The sequence below is a fragment of the Branchiostoma floridae genome, chromosome 4 (assembly GCF_000003815.2).
Source record: "Branchiostoma floridae strain S238N-H82 chromosome 4, Bfl_VNyyK, whole genome shotgun sequence".
NCBI lineage: Eukaryota > Metazoa > Chordata > Leptocardii > Amphioxiformes > Branchiostomatidae > Branchiostoma > Branchiostoma floridae.
In genome coordinates this window covers 2,696,882-2,710,056 of record NC_049982.1, presented here as the reverse complement: position 1 = coordinate 2,710,056, position 13,175 = coordinate 2,696,882, and the positions used below count along the sequence as shown (strand labels likewise).

Here is a 13,175-nt window from a genome sequence, read left to right as displayed (position 1 = left end):
CTGGTACTTGGGATCTCGCTCTCCCAACCCCCCCCCACCCCCCGCCAACTAAACACTTAGCTCCAGTAACCAAAGCAACAGGAGCTAATTGACTCATTTGCATCAACTGTGTCTTAGCTTTGTTTCCTAGTTACTGACATCCAAGATTGTCTTCAGCTTGACTTTACTTTTCCTTTTGTCTTCTATTGGAATCCAAATTGTCTTCAACCTAAATTGTCTGACAGTACAACCTTTCCTATTGGACATCCAAAATTGTCTTAATTCATCATTGTTTGGGTATAAAAGACCTGTTTCTTCCAGATCACTTCAGTGTCACTGACGAAAACCGCGTGATAGCAGTTGAAACGCCCAAAACCATATATCAAGTTGCTTGAGTAACTACTTTTAGGCTCCAGGCTAGTTTGCAAACAGTGTCCCTTTATCTATGTTATAGTTCTTATACTGTAAAAATGTCTGCAGGCAAATTTGAGCTTCACATAAATAAATAAACGTTCAGACAAAACATACTACTAAAAGTACAGAAGAGCACTAATGAGTTATGTTGCAAAAATAGGCATATAACTCCTTACTTACTAGTACATCTTCTTGAAGATAAGCATTTAGCTATTTACATAATGATAGTCAAATTAGACCAGTCCTTACAAATTATGGTCTCTAGTAGGTAATCTCATACTAGTAGATGATTCTATGGTAACATAAGAACACATGTAGTATCAAAGGCTGTCAAAAGGAGTGTAGCCAGCCAAGGAGAGACTGAATTCAAATGTTAAAATAGCTACGGAAGGCAACCAAATATTATGATCATTCCTATATTTGCAGCCTAGCTACACTGCTTTGCCAGCTTTTGATATGAGTTCCTTCGGCCAGGTAGGAAACGGCTTCTTTCATTTAGGCTGCTCTTCACTTTTATATCACAGTCATTTCCAGTTTGTGGGGGTTGTCTAGAGCTTGGTAATAAAATTACACGTTGTGTGCTGCCACATGAGTCTGTCAAGTCTTTCCTTGAAGAAATTTATAGTTCAATATATAACGTTACTGGTTCTGCTTGGAGATAAGTCCCTACGGACCATACCAAGACTGTTGTGTAACCTTACTTATATAACAGTGTTTTGCAAACAAGAGAAGCCCTACAGGCTACAACAGCCCTGTACTGTAGGTAACCGGAGACCCATTACCTCAGCAAGGTCAGGCCTAATCGACAAGTCCCTAAACAGGGGGCAAGGGTTCAAAGTTCGACTCCGGGGCCGGCAAGGGACAGGCTTTTCTAGTATCTAACGACCTTCAGGAACAAAATCACCTTTAAAAAATCTGTTTTCTAATGAAAGATTGACTGATCCAAGATCGCATACCACTGCAGTTTGGACACTGGAAAATATATTATGAAGATATTGATATATCATCGTGAAAAATATAAACCGATCTTTTTTTTTTTCACAAACGTTTTGAAAATAGAAGAGGTTATCCTTAAATTCACCAACAGGGGAAAATAATAACACAACCGCGTGGTGGAGGTATTCTATGTTTTGCTAAATCTTGACGTATGTAATTATGCGATATAAATAGCGATCAAAACACACGCAACACAAAAACAAACCGGCGTCATGTCAGATCGCCAGACCGCCCCCCTCCCCCTTCCTCCCGAAGCGCCCGTACCTGCATGACGGGTTCCACGGCCGATGTGCCCGAAGCCGAGTACTTGTGCTCGTCCAGCCCTTTCAGCTGCGCCTCGGACATCGTGGGCGCCATCTCCAGAAAGTACCGACTCATCCTGAGCGAGATCTGGCTAAAAATCGCCGCTTGAATCCGCAGAAACCGCGCGACCTGGACTGACGTTTTGGATGACAAGTTGGCAGCAAATACAGGATTTTCCCTAACCGGAAGTAACGCAGTGCGCAGGCGCCGGACGGAGGCCAGAAATGATGCGATTTTCCGGACCAATCAGAAGGCGGGATTGTGTTTGCCCAAAATGCGGACTTTGAGCAGGTGAGAGTGAAGCGGGCGCTTTAAATCTGGGGATTTAAAGGGAGACGATGAACTGTCAACCTTAGCTATTTCCGTGGGGCTACAGTGTGTGTGTGTGTGTGTGTGTGTGTGCACTGGGGACCGCATGTGTGAATGAGAATTTGTGTGCCGTCGCAAAGATTTTATAAAACCAGACAATTGTGGTTTAATAATACGCTACTGAACCGACAACATTTGTAACATTTCTTACAGCCAAACTAAATCAAATTCTGTATATCTTTCTACTATATATATGCTCAAAGTTATGTTTTAGTATATATTGGTAACGTTATATCTTCTATTGGACACGATGATGATGACTCTATTGGATAACGTTACATGTACACTGTAATTTATGGAAAAGGGAAAGGAATTTTTTTCAACACCATACCGTTTCTTGATATTACAGTATCTACTAGCTTTGTATGGGGATCTACAGAGGAGGACAACCTTGCCATCAATCTCTAGAATCGAATAAACAGCAACTTCACAAACTTTGCGTTTGGATGGGAATGTATGAAAACTAATGAGTGAAAATGACTTTTCGCAACCTAATTCGCAACAAGGCATTTCATTGAAATCATGATAATCATACTTGAATCAGAAGTACAGTCAAACCTGCCTGAGCGACCACCTCTTCTCAGCGACCACCTGGCCATTTCGACCGCTTTTTCTCGGTCCCGATTTATTTTCCCATTGACGTAAGCATTAAGCGACCTTTTCTCAACGACCACCTGGTCAACGCGACCACGACCGGCCCAAATTGGGACCCATAACGACCGCATCATTTTCAAAATTGAGGTTTTCATCGATTTTTTATGATAAATAGCGCGATTTTGTGCCGAAATCGGCCAGTTTGCGTCAGATTTTGGGGTTAAATTTACAGTTTACAGTGTGCGTGTTGTATTTGACATTAAAGACCTCGCTTCTTTGCGTGCGTGCAGTGTGCTTGCTAATTTCCATTAAATACAACAGAAACCATTTATTCTTTGCATCGGGCATGTTTTGAGTCGATACTCTTCTCAGAGACCACCTGTCCAAATTGACCGCGTTTTCCCGGTCCCCCGGGTGGTCGTCTTGGGCAGGTTTGACTGTACTTTGTAATCCAACATGGTCCAGATTACCCTGGGAGCCAGACAGAACCGGGTAGCTAGCGAGATTTGTTCGCGAGTTTTGTTCGGGGAGCCAAGGCAGTCAGCCCGCCGACCTCACATTAGCGCTCCGGGGGAGTTAAAGCCCGAAGGAAGGCTGGGCCTAATCGGGCTTAAACTCCCCGGGGCGCTAATAGGAGCTCGGCGGGCCTAATTGTCTTGGGCTACCGAATAGCCTGCCCGATCTCGGATGGCCCCCAGGGTAGGCCCAGATGTCAAATAAAGAGCCTTTATTCATTCACCCATTCCACAACGCACAAACAACACAAAAGACCATCGCTTTCCAAGTGAACTTTATTCACTCTATGATCCAGGTACGTGGACACCTGGAGCTGAGGATTCCATCCCGGACACGGAGGGCGGGAGTCAGTCTAACGTCCGGTCAACATGGGGTTTCCTGTTACGGACAAAGTGACTGATTAAAACGTATTTTCTAAAACACGCATATGACAAATAGTAGCGAACAACCTTAAGCCAACCGAATATACTTAAGATGCATTTTCAGAAAAGACGCTGTAGCCGCATAGTTCCCGTTTAGAACTACTTTATTCAAGTCCACTACTATTCTGAAAAACATGTTCTGTGTTAGGTCTGCGTCACATTTCCTACCCGGAGTTTGGTTTACTACTAAATGAAGATCTGTATCAAACCAAACCAAAGCCTTAGCCCTTCTCTCAGAAACAACATTTACATTGGGAAACCACATTCCTCTCATCTGAGTCTCGATATCCGTTGGCAGAGGCTCCGATCGGGATCTCTACCGGTAGTATCGACGCCTCTCTCAGATAGCATTAACATTAACATCATGTTACTCACATATGCATAAGATTCTATATAACTTATATATAACTTTATCCATTCGGGATTTATAAAAGACATATATTCCGTGACTATAACGTTACCTCCGGGGCATTGGTCAGGCGCGATGCAGGCCCCGTGATGGGGCGACTCGAACACGAACCCGTCGTCACAGACACACGAGGGCACACAGGCGGCACCACAGCCGAACAGCCCGCTCGTCACGCACGTTTGGGGGCAGGCCGAACCGCAGTCAGACCAGTGACTGTTAGCGGGGCATTCTGTGGTAAACAAAAATAAACAAACAAATAAATAAATATACAACAGGCACTGGAACAGGTGGCTTGCTTCACACGTCTGGGGGCACGCCGAACCGCAGTCGGACCAATGACTGTTAGCGGGGCATTCTGTGGTAAACAAAAATAAACAAATAAATATATAAATAACTAAACAACACACAGTCGAACAACTGGTACGCTTTACACGTCTTGGGGCAGGCCGAACCAGTGACTGTTGGCGGGGCATTCTGTAGTAAACAAACAAATAAATAAACAACAAACACTCCAATAGCTTATTTACTTCACACGTCTGGGGACAGGCCGAGCCGCAGATAGACCATAGTAAACAACAAAAATGTGTGTAGCCAACATGTAGCGAAGTACCAGGTGCACAGGTCGGTTAAGGAGACACAAACAAACAAACAAACAAACAAACAAAACAAACAAAACGAGCGAGCAAAAAAAAGTCCTTCGTAATACCCTTTGCCGGACATTCGTCTTGACGGATACACACACCGTTATAAAGGACGTACCTGCGGTCACACTCACAGGCGGACACGCAGCACACAAACAAACAGACAATCAAACAAACAAACAAGCAGACAAAACTAAAAAGGAGCAAACAATTCTCACCCTTTGCCGGACACTCATCATGGTGGATACAGACCCCGTTGTGCAGCACGTACCCAGCATCACACACACAGCCGGGCACGCAGACCGCCAAACAGATCTGGAACGGGCCGGAGTCACATGTCTCCGGGCAGGCAGAGCCGCAGTTATTCCAGTGGCTGTTAGCAGGGCAGTCTGTAAGCAACAAGGATGAGTGGAATGAGGACGAATGTCGTTTTGAAGTTAAATGTTGGCTATACAGTAAAGAGATGATACAGTTATTTAAACCATTTTTCCTAGCTACACACGTATTGTAGTCATAACCAGATTTCTGATTCAGCCAGACAAACCCTATTTCTGATATAACTAAAAGGGAAGAAAAGTTAGTTTACCTTGTATCTATTGATTTTGAACATGTTTTTGTGACTTGTTCTTATTCTAGTTTAGCCAAAAAATCTTTGATGCGGGTATTCATTCAGCAATTGCATGCGGGGTTTTGACGGTGAAAAGTAATGTGTTAAGACACGCGCCGTTGCCTCCTTGTCGGCTTTTTCTGACATGCCAACTATATCATAATTATCATATCCCCCGTTACTGAACATCCCGTTCCATATGTTTGCTAAATAAACATGCGGAGTATAAACTAAGTGACACCCAGGCATCAGTAAGGTTCCTTACAAGACTAGGAAAAGTGAATACCTTGGGAAGTGACCGCTGTGATGACCACGGAAAGAACGATTGCCGCCCAAATCATCATCCAAGAGTTTTATACACCGTCGACTCTTGAAGAAAAACGAACCAGTACTGAGTTCACCAACCTCTGCTCATGTGATAGGGCGTTTCGTCTCCTAGCAACCATTGATTCGAACTACAGTACTGACGCATGTCCTGCCGAAGGACGCAGAATGTAGGCTTAAACTTCTAGCAAACTTCTTTGACATGTTCTTCTGTACAAGAATAAGTATAGTTAATCTTTTATAGTATAGTTAGTATAGTATAGTTATACTTAAATGAAGTATAGTTATGTTTTACTATTCATATATGTGTCCATTTTGTTTTAGAAACGCGTCTTTTGGGTATTAGTCAGTTTACATATATAATGTTATATCAAATTAATTGAAGTTTCTTGTATCAAAAGCACAATAGTAATGTGTTAAGATACGATATGGCCATGCTATGTGAGCTGCTGACGTTGATTCGTAGGAAATATGGAACTTATTATTAAAAAAAAGTACGTTGAAAATATTCATCCAACCCTCCACATGTGTACAGGGCGTTTCTTCTCCTAATACCCCTGTCACATTTGGCGAAAATCTATCGGACGACGATTCTGCGGTAATCGCCCGGGCCTCGATAATAACTTTATTGCACAACAATTGTACAGGGTACAAAGTATGGCTTATATGTGACAGGGAAGTTTTTCAGGTGAATAATATGGCCAATCCTCTGTCGATCTTAAATATGGCCGATCTTCCATCGATACGCCCGAAAATCGTGGATAATGTGACAGGGGTATAGCAACCATCGATTCGATCTACTGGCGGATATCCTACTAAGGGCGCAGGATCAGAATATATGATGTCTTACAATATATGGCAATCTGTTTCTACATATGTTCTTTTGTACCAAATGTTTAGTCAATCCAGAACTATTCATATATATTATTTCGTCTTTAGACATTCTTGTTATTATCATGGTTTATACCAAAACGTTCACCTTTACCTTTACGTCTAATCAAATCATTTGATTAAGCAAATAAGGTCTTAATTTTGATAGTTTAATCCTTCCATGTTCTTCGAATCACAAATATACGCTTATTTGCGTGTGACATGTCAGCATTATTATTATCATCAGTATACAGCTACTGAATGAAAATGATTTTTCCTAACGTATTCACATAATGCATTTTATACTAAGAGCTAGTTGTGCGTACCTAAACTCAATTTCAGGTTCAGGTCCAGCAGTTCAGGTTCAGGCCTGGACTTAAAGTGCAGACCTAAACCCATCATCGCAAATTATGTCCATTTTTTGAGGGGGAGGGGGGTGCATATAAAATTGCATGTTAGCATGAATTGAAATGCAATGTGAAAATCACATGAAAATGATAGACAGCCAGTGTAAACACAAACTGTTTTTTTTTTGTCTTTTTTCCAGTGCAAATTTCACTGTCTATGGAAGGTTTAAGATGGTTCAGAACAAAAATGGGAGTATAAGCGACAGATTGCTTTCTGCAAGGCCGGACTTGGCTCCGGACATTTATGTTTTTTAAAAACATTTTTTGGGCCAAGTCCAAGTCTGGGCTTTAGGTACGCACCACTACTAAGAGCACTATACATGCATCCCATAAACAACACAAAGGCCACTGCATTGGTTTTATTCACTCCATGGTCCAGCTATGGTCTCCATCCGGACAGGTAGGCACTCAGTCTAACGTCCAACCAACATGGGGTTACCTGTTCCAGACAAGGTGAACAAAATGGGTATAACTTATTTTTGATAACGTGTTTTGTGATTCTATTGTATTAACAGCAGATTGTGACTATATTGAAGACTCTTTGATAATAACATTACAAACAGATACGCAACAAAACAAAGTAGAGTTTACATTTAGACGTTTATAAAGGTTAGACATCCAATCTCTGCAACTAGATAAGATCCAGACGTTCAAACTACAAAGCAAAAGCTATATTCATATACAAAATGTAATAAGTCAATTTTGATGTGCATTGTACATACATGTATGTGTAACAACATTTATGTATGCCGTTTTGTTTTACTCGGAGAAGACTGACTACTTGCTCATTACATTTGTTTGATGGCAAATAAAAGGTATGCAAGCTTTGTTAATGGTAAAATAGCCAGGTTTTTTTGGCCTTCACTTATTGGTCATATAGAATTAATGGTTTCTAAAATCCAGTTGCCTGCGTAAAGTTCTGCTATTTGGCTGACCTCCTGACGCTAGGAGAATAGCTAAATGCCAACTGAGGGAACGGGAACGAAAACTCAAACACAAAACTTTAAATACCTTCGGGACATTGGTCCGGCTCGATGCAGGCTCCGTAGTGTGACACGAAGCCGCGGTCACAGACACACGAGGGCACACAGACGGCTAGACAGGCGAACACCTGACTCGTGACCTCACACGTCTGAGGGCAGGCCGAGCCGCAGTCGGACCAGTGGCTGTTAGCAGGACATTCTGTGGTAAACAAAAATAGATAAATAAATAAATATTTATTTATTTATTTATTTATTTGCCAATGATACAACTCATTACACGGATAAATAAATAAATAAACAACAGGCAACCAAACAGCTGCTTTACTTCACACGTCTAAGGGCAGGCGGCACCGCAGTCGGACGAGCGACTGTTAGCGGGACATTCTGTGATAAGCAAAAATAAACAAATAAAAAAAAATGTGAATGACATACTCGACGTCACACGGGCAGCCGTTCACACAGAACGACAGACAGAGCACACAAGAAACAGACAGACAAACAAACAGACAATCAAAGCGAGAAAGCAGAAATCAATCCTCACCATTTGCCGGACCGTTGATATGACGGATACAGACACCGCCAGGAATGACGTAACTGGCTTCACACAAACGATTGATTGGCCACGCAGATGGTGACACGGAATAAACAAACAACCAAATAAACAAGCAAACAAACAAACAATTATCCCCACCTTTCGTCGGACAGTCGTCCTGAGGAATACAGACGCCACTCTGCAACACGTACCCGCGGTCACACTCGCAGCCGGTCAGACACACGGCCGCGCAGATCTGGAACGGGCTGGAGTCACATGTCTGAGGGCAGGCAGAGCCGCAGTACACCCAGTGACTGTTAGCTGGGCAGTCTGAATGAAAACAAGGTTGAGAATTCATAATCATAATTATGGCTTAAGCTATTTTGTAATAGAAGGCAATTATAAAGGAAAGAGAACAATGCACTGGCCTTATTTGAGTATTGGTCTTATTTTGTTATGACATGTACTCAATCAAGAGTGAAAAAATGCGCAATAAAGTTTTTTTCCGTCTATTCACTTATCATTCAATAAATGACCGATGCTAGAGAAGTTGAATAAGAACAACGACAAATTTGCTAACCTATTGTGGTGGACGTTACCATATATTTTGTGGTATTTGTGACTATTCATATTGTAAATGTCATGATACAAAAGGATCAAACACAGCACTTGTCATGCATAAATATTTATATGCAGATTCTGATTATAGAAAATAGAGCATCGCTTCGTCTCTGGAAGTCAATCTGCTACAGGTTTGCATCCGTGCCACCCACATTTTACCGGCCATACATGTAACGTAGACAATATTTTTGCCATTTAAAGGTGTGTCATAGCACTTTGACGACATTTAGCTTCTTGATAACTCCAATAAAAGTGCATACCTTGGGTAGACACCACTGTGATGACCACGGAAAGAACGATTGCCGCCCAAATCATCATCAGAGAGTTTTATACACCGTCGTCTCTTCAAGAAAAAGAAGCAGTACTGACCTGAGTTCAACCACCGCTGTTCATGTGATGGGGCGTTTCGTCGCCTAGCAACCATCGATTCGAAATACTGACGTAGATCCGACGGAAGGACACAGGATGCGCGATGTCTAACACATACAAACAATTTCAACATATTCCTCTAGCTCTGTAGTCAATCAACAGCTGTAATAAGTCCATACATACGTGTATACTGTTGTTTGAAATTTCATTAGAAAGTATTTCTATTTTAGTCAATTTATGTTTATATCAAACCTATTTAAATGTCTGGTATGGGAAAATACAATAACAAAAATTCTCTGTTTTTAATGATAGTAAATTGGAATTGTCTTAACGGGGGTACGGATCGTAGAATTCGACAAAAATGGCTATAATTGGCAAAGAGAGTTTTTTCGCCAGAATGGTAACATTCCAACTCAGCCAGGCCGGTAAAAAGCTAAGGTGGCAAAAATAAACTTTCTTGACAATTTATATTCCCTATATCCAGCGTAGTCAGTCTGGTAGAGACCACAATATTTGTACAACAAACAAATTTTGCGGAACGTCCCAAGTAACTCATGAGAAAGGTCACCATTCGACCATCTGGATGACATGTCAGATTAGCAGGTGCGTCATTTACAACATTGAGACTAAACTGTACATTGCCTGCCATCTAATAGTAACAGTCTGCGGTTTAATCGTTTTTTTTTATGTCAATCAAAATTAATTTATGTCCTCTTGGGTTTATCCAGTTTTTCAGAAGCTGGTGTACAAATGACATGGTATTATCAACGATTAATATAGCATGAGGTCGATTCTGCTGAACATTTGTATATCTGTGTCGTGTATACTACTTATAAGTTGTAGAGAAGGTCAAGAATAACGACAAAGACCATGCAATAATATGTGATAGATTTTATTGACCCAGAAATTAAGGCAGGACCATCAGCATCAACTTCAAGAATCCAGATGGCCTGCTCATTGCTTAGCCTGTGATGACGTTGGGGGACTCCACTGTCGACAGAAGTACACAAATAACAACAGAATCATAAGTATTTACTTACAATACAATCATTAAACAAACACAATTGAGCAAGACTATCCTCAAGATCAAGATACTCTCCAAATTTCTTGACTAGGTTAAACAAAAGTGCTGTGTGTCTAGATTCTCTTTTGTTTGGAAAATTGAGATTGAGAAATAATTTGCCAATATGATTATCAATGACTATTACATGCACATCATGCCAAAGAAAACGAGTGATAATTATATGTTTACTACTACTAGTGCTAAACAACAGCAACCATGGAGCGAAAGTTTTGCTTTTCTGCAAGGCATCATAATTCTTACATCCACCATCATGGAAGACCGCGCCGTATGTAACATTTGCAAACATTTATACTACCCGCAATTCGTGATGATATTACAATAATGTCTCACCTGCACACAAGGCATACTTGTCGCTGTAGTGAGCCCCTATCAGAGCCCAGCTAGTCGTGTCGTAGTCCACTCCCCAGGATGTGTCGTCACCGTGCCACATGGGCATGTACACAAACATGTCGTCCAGCCGCTGCACGGATACACATACATGTACATTTACATAGTATTATACTGGCCAGTGACAATTTTGTGGCCCGGGATGTTTGTGGCCCGGGATGTTTGTGGGTGTACATAGATATCTTTTCGTTTAGCTGATAAATTACCGTTTACCAGTGAGTCATGACATGCTATATGTCCAAAGGGGTTGGGGTTTCTCCATTGTTGAAGTTTGCATTTGGGCAAGAACATAAAGATTATGAAAAACCTCAAACGGTCAACCAGTAGTAATAGATAGACGGACACGTTTTATGTTTTATTCCTCAACCATAGCATACATTACATTGTGCACACAGCCCGTTTGATGTCTGCAATGGCTCTTTTCCTTTTTTTATTACTGATTTAGCTTATAGTGCTACTGTCTGTTTGTTTGTTCGGATGGGGTGGGGGTTGAAGAAAAGTAACAATAGCAACACTATTAAACCTATATATATATACCAGCTCGCTCATTTAGGTAGAGAGCGCCAACGGCGTGACTTGACCCCCCACCCTTATACTTCAGGGTCTGTGTGTTTGTGTGTGTGTGGGGGGGGGGGGGGGGCATGATTACACTGAATACTAACCTAGCAGTTGTGCGGTAAGATGGTGAAGCACACCTTGGTAGTGAGCGCCAGCGGCGTGCGGCGTACATGTGCGTATATATGTGTGTATATGGGGAGGGGTAGGTTAAGTGATGAACAAATGTCACTAAGAGCACTGACCTCGCAGTTGTGCGGGAAGATGGTGAAGCACATCTTGGTAGACAGCACCAGCGGAGTGCGGCAGTCAAGCTCGTCGTGATTAAACGCGATGCAGTCAGACGTCCACCAGTGGGTGCACCTGCCGTGCCCCGTGTAGAAGCACGGGTACCGCATCCCCGCCCCCTCACACGTGGCCTTGACATTCGTGTTGGTCATGTTGCCGACGGCCTTGACCTTGTAAAAGCTCCACCCATCCCATGTGGTCAGGTAGGCCAGTTCACCTGAAGAAAAAAATTTGATTAATATGTACAGATTTTAGTATAAGTGCTGTAAGTTCAGTAACCCTAGCAGCTTGCTCTGGAACTGCAGGGGCGTTCGTGTCAATGTGGTCGGATACATGTAGACCAGTTTACATGTACTTGAAGGAAAAGAGTATATATGTGTAGCTTTTGATGTAAGTGGTGTAGATTTTGCCCCCTAGCAGTTTTCTCTGGAACTACAAGGGCATTTGTGTCTATGAAATCAGATACGACAGCTCACCTGAAGGAAAAATTGTATATGTGACTAGTGACAGTTTGCTCTGGAATTGCAGAGGCGTTTGTGTCCATGTGGTTGGATACATGGAGGCTAGTTCACGTGAAAGAAAAGGTAGCTTTTTGTATATTAAGTGGTGTAGGTTGGGCCCTTAATTAACTGCTTGCCCTGGAAATGCAAAGGCGTTTGTATCCATATATGGTCAGTTAGGCCAGCTCTTTAGGGATGATATACATACGTTGATTACAACATTATTACAATGTATAGATTATGTAAGTGTTCAAGCATTTGTACAATATATGATGAAATGTTAACACAGTGTCTGCCAAAGAAAAGGACTTTACGATATGTTTAATTTTGGTAAATTACTAATTTATCGGTATCACCAATAAAAGAAGATAAGCGTATAAATCTACAAATGCTGGTATATCGTATGTACATACGGAGGTATGAGATCACTGAACTCTTATTTCTATTGTTTGCTCACAGTCATCAAATGCATTTATTTAGTAACTGTTATAATAACGGGGAACGTTGCAAATTCTATTTGTTTGCTTCTTTCAACATTTGGCGTCATGGGATTGATCGGGATTGCTACTTGCATATGGCAAGTAGATTTACAAAGTGGAAAGGAAAAGACAGGTATTTTTCTCCAAGTTATACTTCGTCATAACGTCACTTGATAGGATTCCAACTGATCAGGTATATACACAGATTCAACGTACCTACTTGGGAGCGACAGCCCTAGATTTTTTTTACTGTGTGTTGAAGACAAGTCGGAGACGCCATCTATACCAAGTCTAGAATATTTGTTTTTTAGAACCATGTAACTCACCTTGGCAGGTAAGAAGGAAAGACTGCAGCAGAAGCAGCCCAAGGACCGCCTGTAGACCCATGGTGTAGCTGTTACAGCGTACTTGAAATGGTGCTCTAACGTTTGTCTGGGCAAAAATAGGCGCGTTTCCGTCCTGACCAAGTCTCTGCGTCATGGCTCAAGGTTACAGGTGGAGTACTTCTCACAGTTAAGCGCACTTA

General features: G+C 41.8%; 3 protein-coding genes and 1 long non-coding RNA gene across 9 annotated transcripts in view; all 4 read right to left on the bottom strand.

Moving 5' to 3' along the window:
* Window positions 1-1,869, bottom strand: part of LOC118413871 (cholinephosphotransferase 1-like) — a 19,282-nt gene extending 17,413 nt beyond the window's left edge. For 3 of the 6 annotated variants that reach the window (XR_004830885.1, XR_004830886.1, XM_035817472.1), the window contains exon 1: window positions 1,654-1,869. Coding sequence is in view for 4 of the 6 variants with exons in the window: in XM_035817472.1 (XP_035673365.1) it covers window positions 1,654-1,767 (114 nt within the window). In the remaining 2 variants the exon portion in view is untranslated. The remainder of the gene's footprint in view (window positions 1-1,653) is intronic. The other 3 variants (XM_035817470.1, XM_035817473.1, XM_035817469.1) reach the window with 2 other exon arrangements.
* A 1,559-nt stretch (window positions 1,870-3,428) lies between these two features.
* Window positions 3,429-4,227, bottom strand: LOC118413875. Its single transcript, XR_004830887.1, has 2 exons — window positions 4,055-4,227; window positions 3,429-3,549 (listed from the first exon to the last, which is right to left on the bottom strand). It is a non-coding gene; the product is annotated as an uncharacterized LOC118413875 (long non-coding RNA).
* Window positions 4,228-7,194: 2,967 nt separating this feature from the next.
* Window positions 7,195-9,387, bottom strand: LOC118413873 (cysteine-rich venom protein 6-like). Its single transcript, XM_035817477.1, has 4 exons — window positions 9,248-9,387; window positions 8,526-8,696; window positions 7,863-8,033; window positions 7,195-7,290 (listed from the first exon to the last, which is right to left on the bottom strand). The coding sequence occupies exons 1-4, from the start codon at window positions 9,303-9,305 to the stop codon at window positions 7,265-7,267; spliced, it is 426 nt and encodes a 141-aa protein (XP_035673370.1). The 5' UTR covers window positions 9,306-9,387; the 3' UTR covers window positions 7,195-7,264.
* Window positions 9,388-10,317: 930 nt separating this feature from the next.
* Window positions 10,318-13,036, bottom strand: LOC118412997. The gene is made up of 4 exons (XM_035816094.1): window positions 12,976-13,036; window positions 11,628-11,887; window positions 10,771-10,900; window positions 10,318-10,346 (listed from the first exon to the last, which is right to left on the bottom strand). The coding sequence occupies exons 1-4, from the start codon at window positions 13,034-13,036 to the stop codon at window positions 10,318-10,320; spliced, it is 480 nt and encodes a 159-aa protein (XP_035671987.1).
* Between the last annotated feature and the right edge of the window lie 139 nt (window positions 13,037-13,175).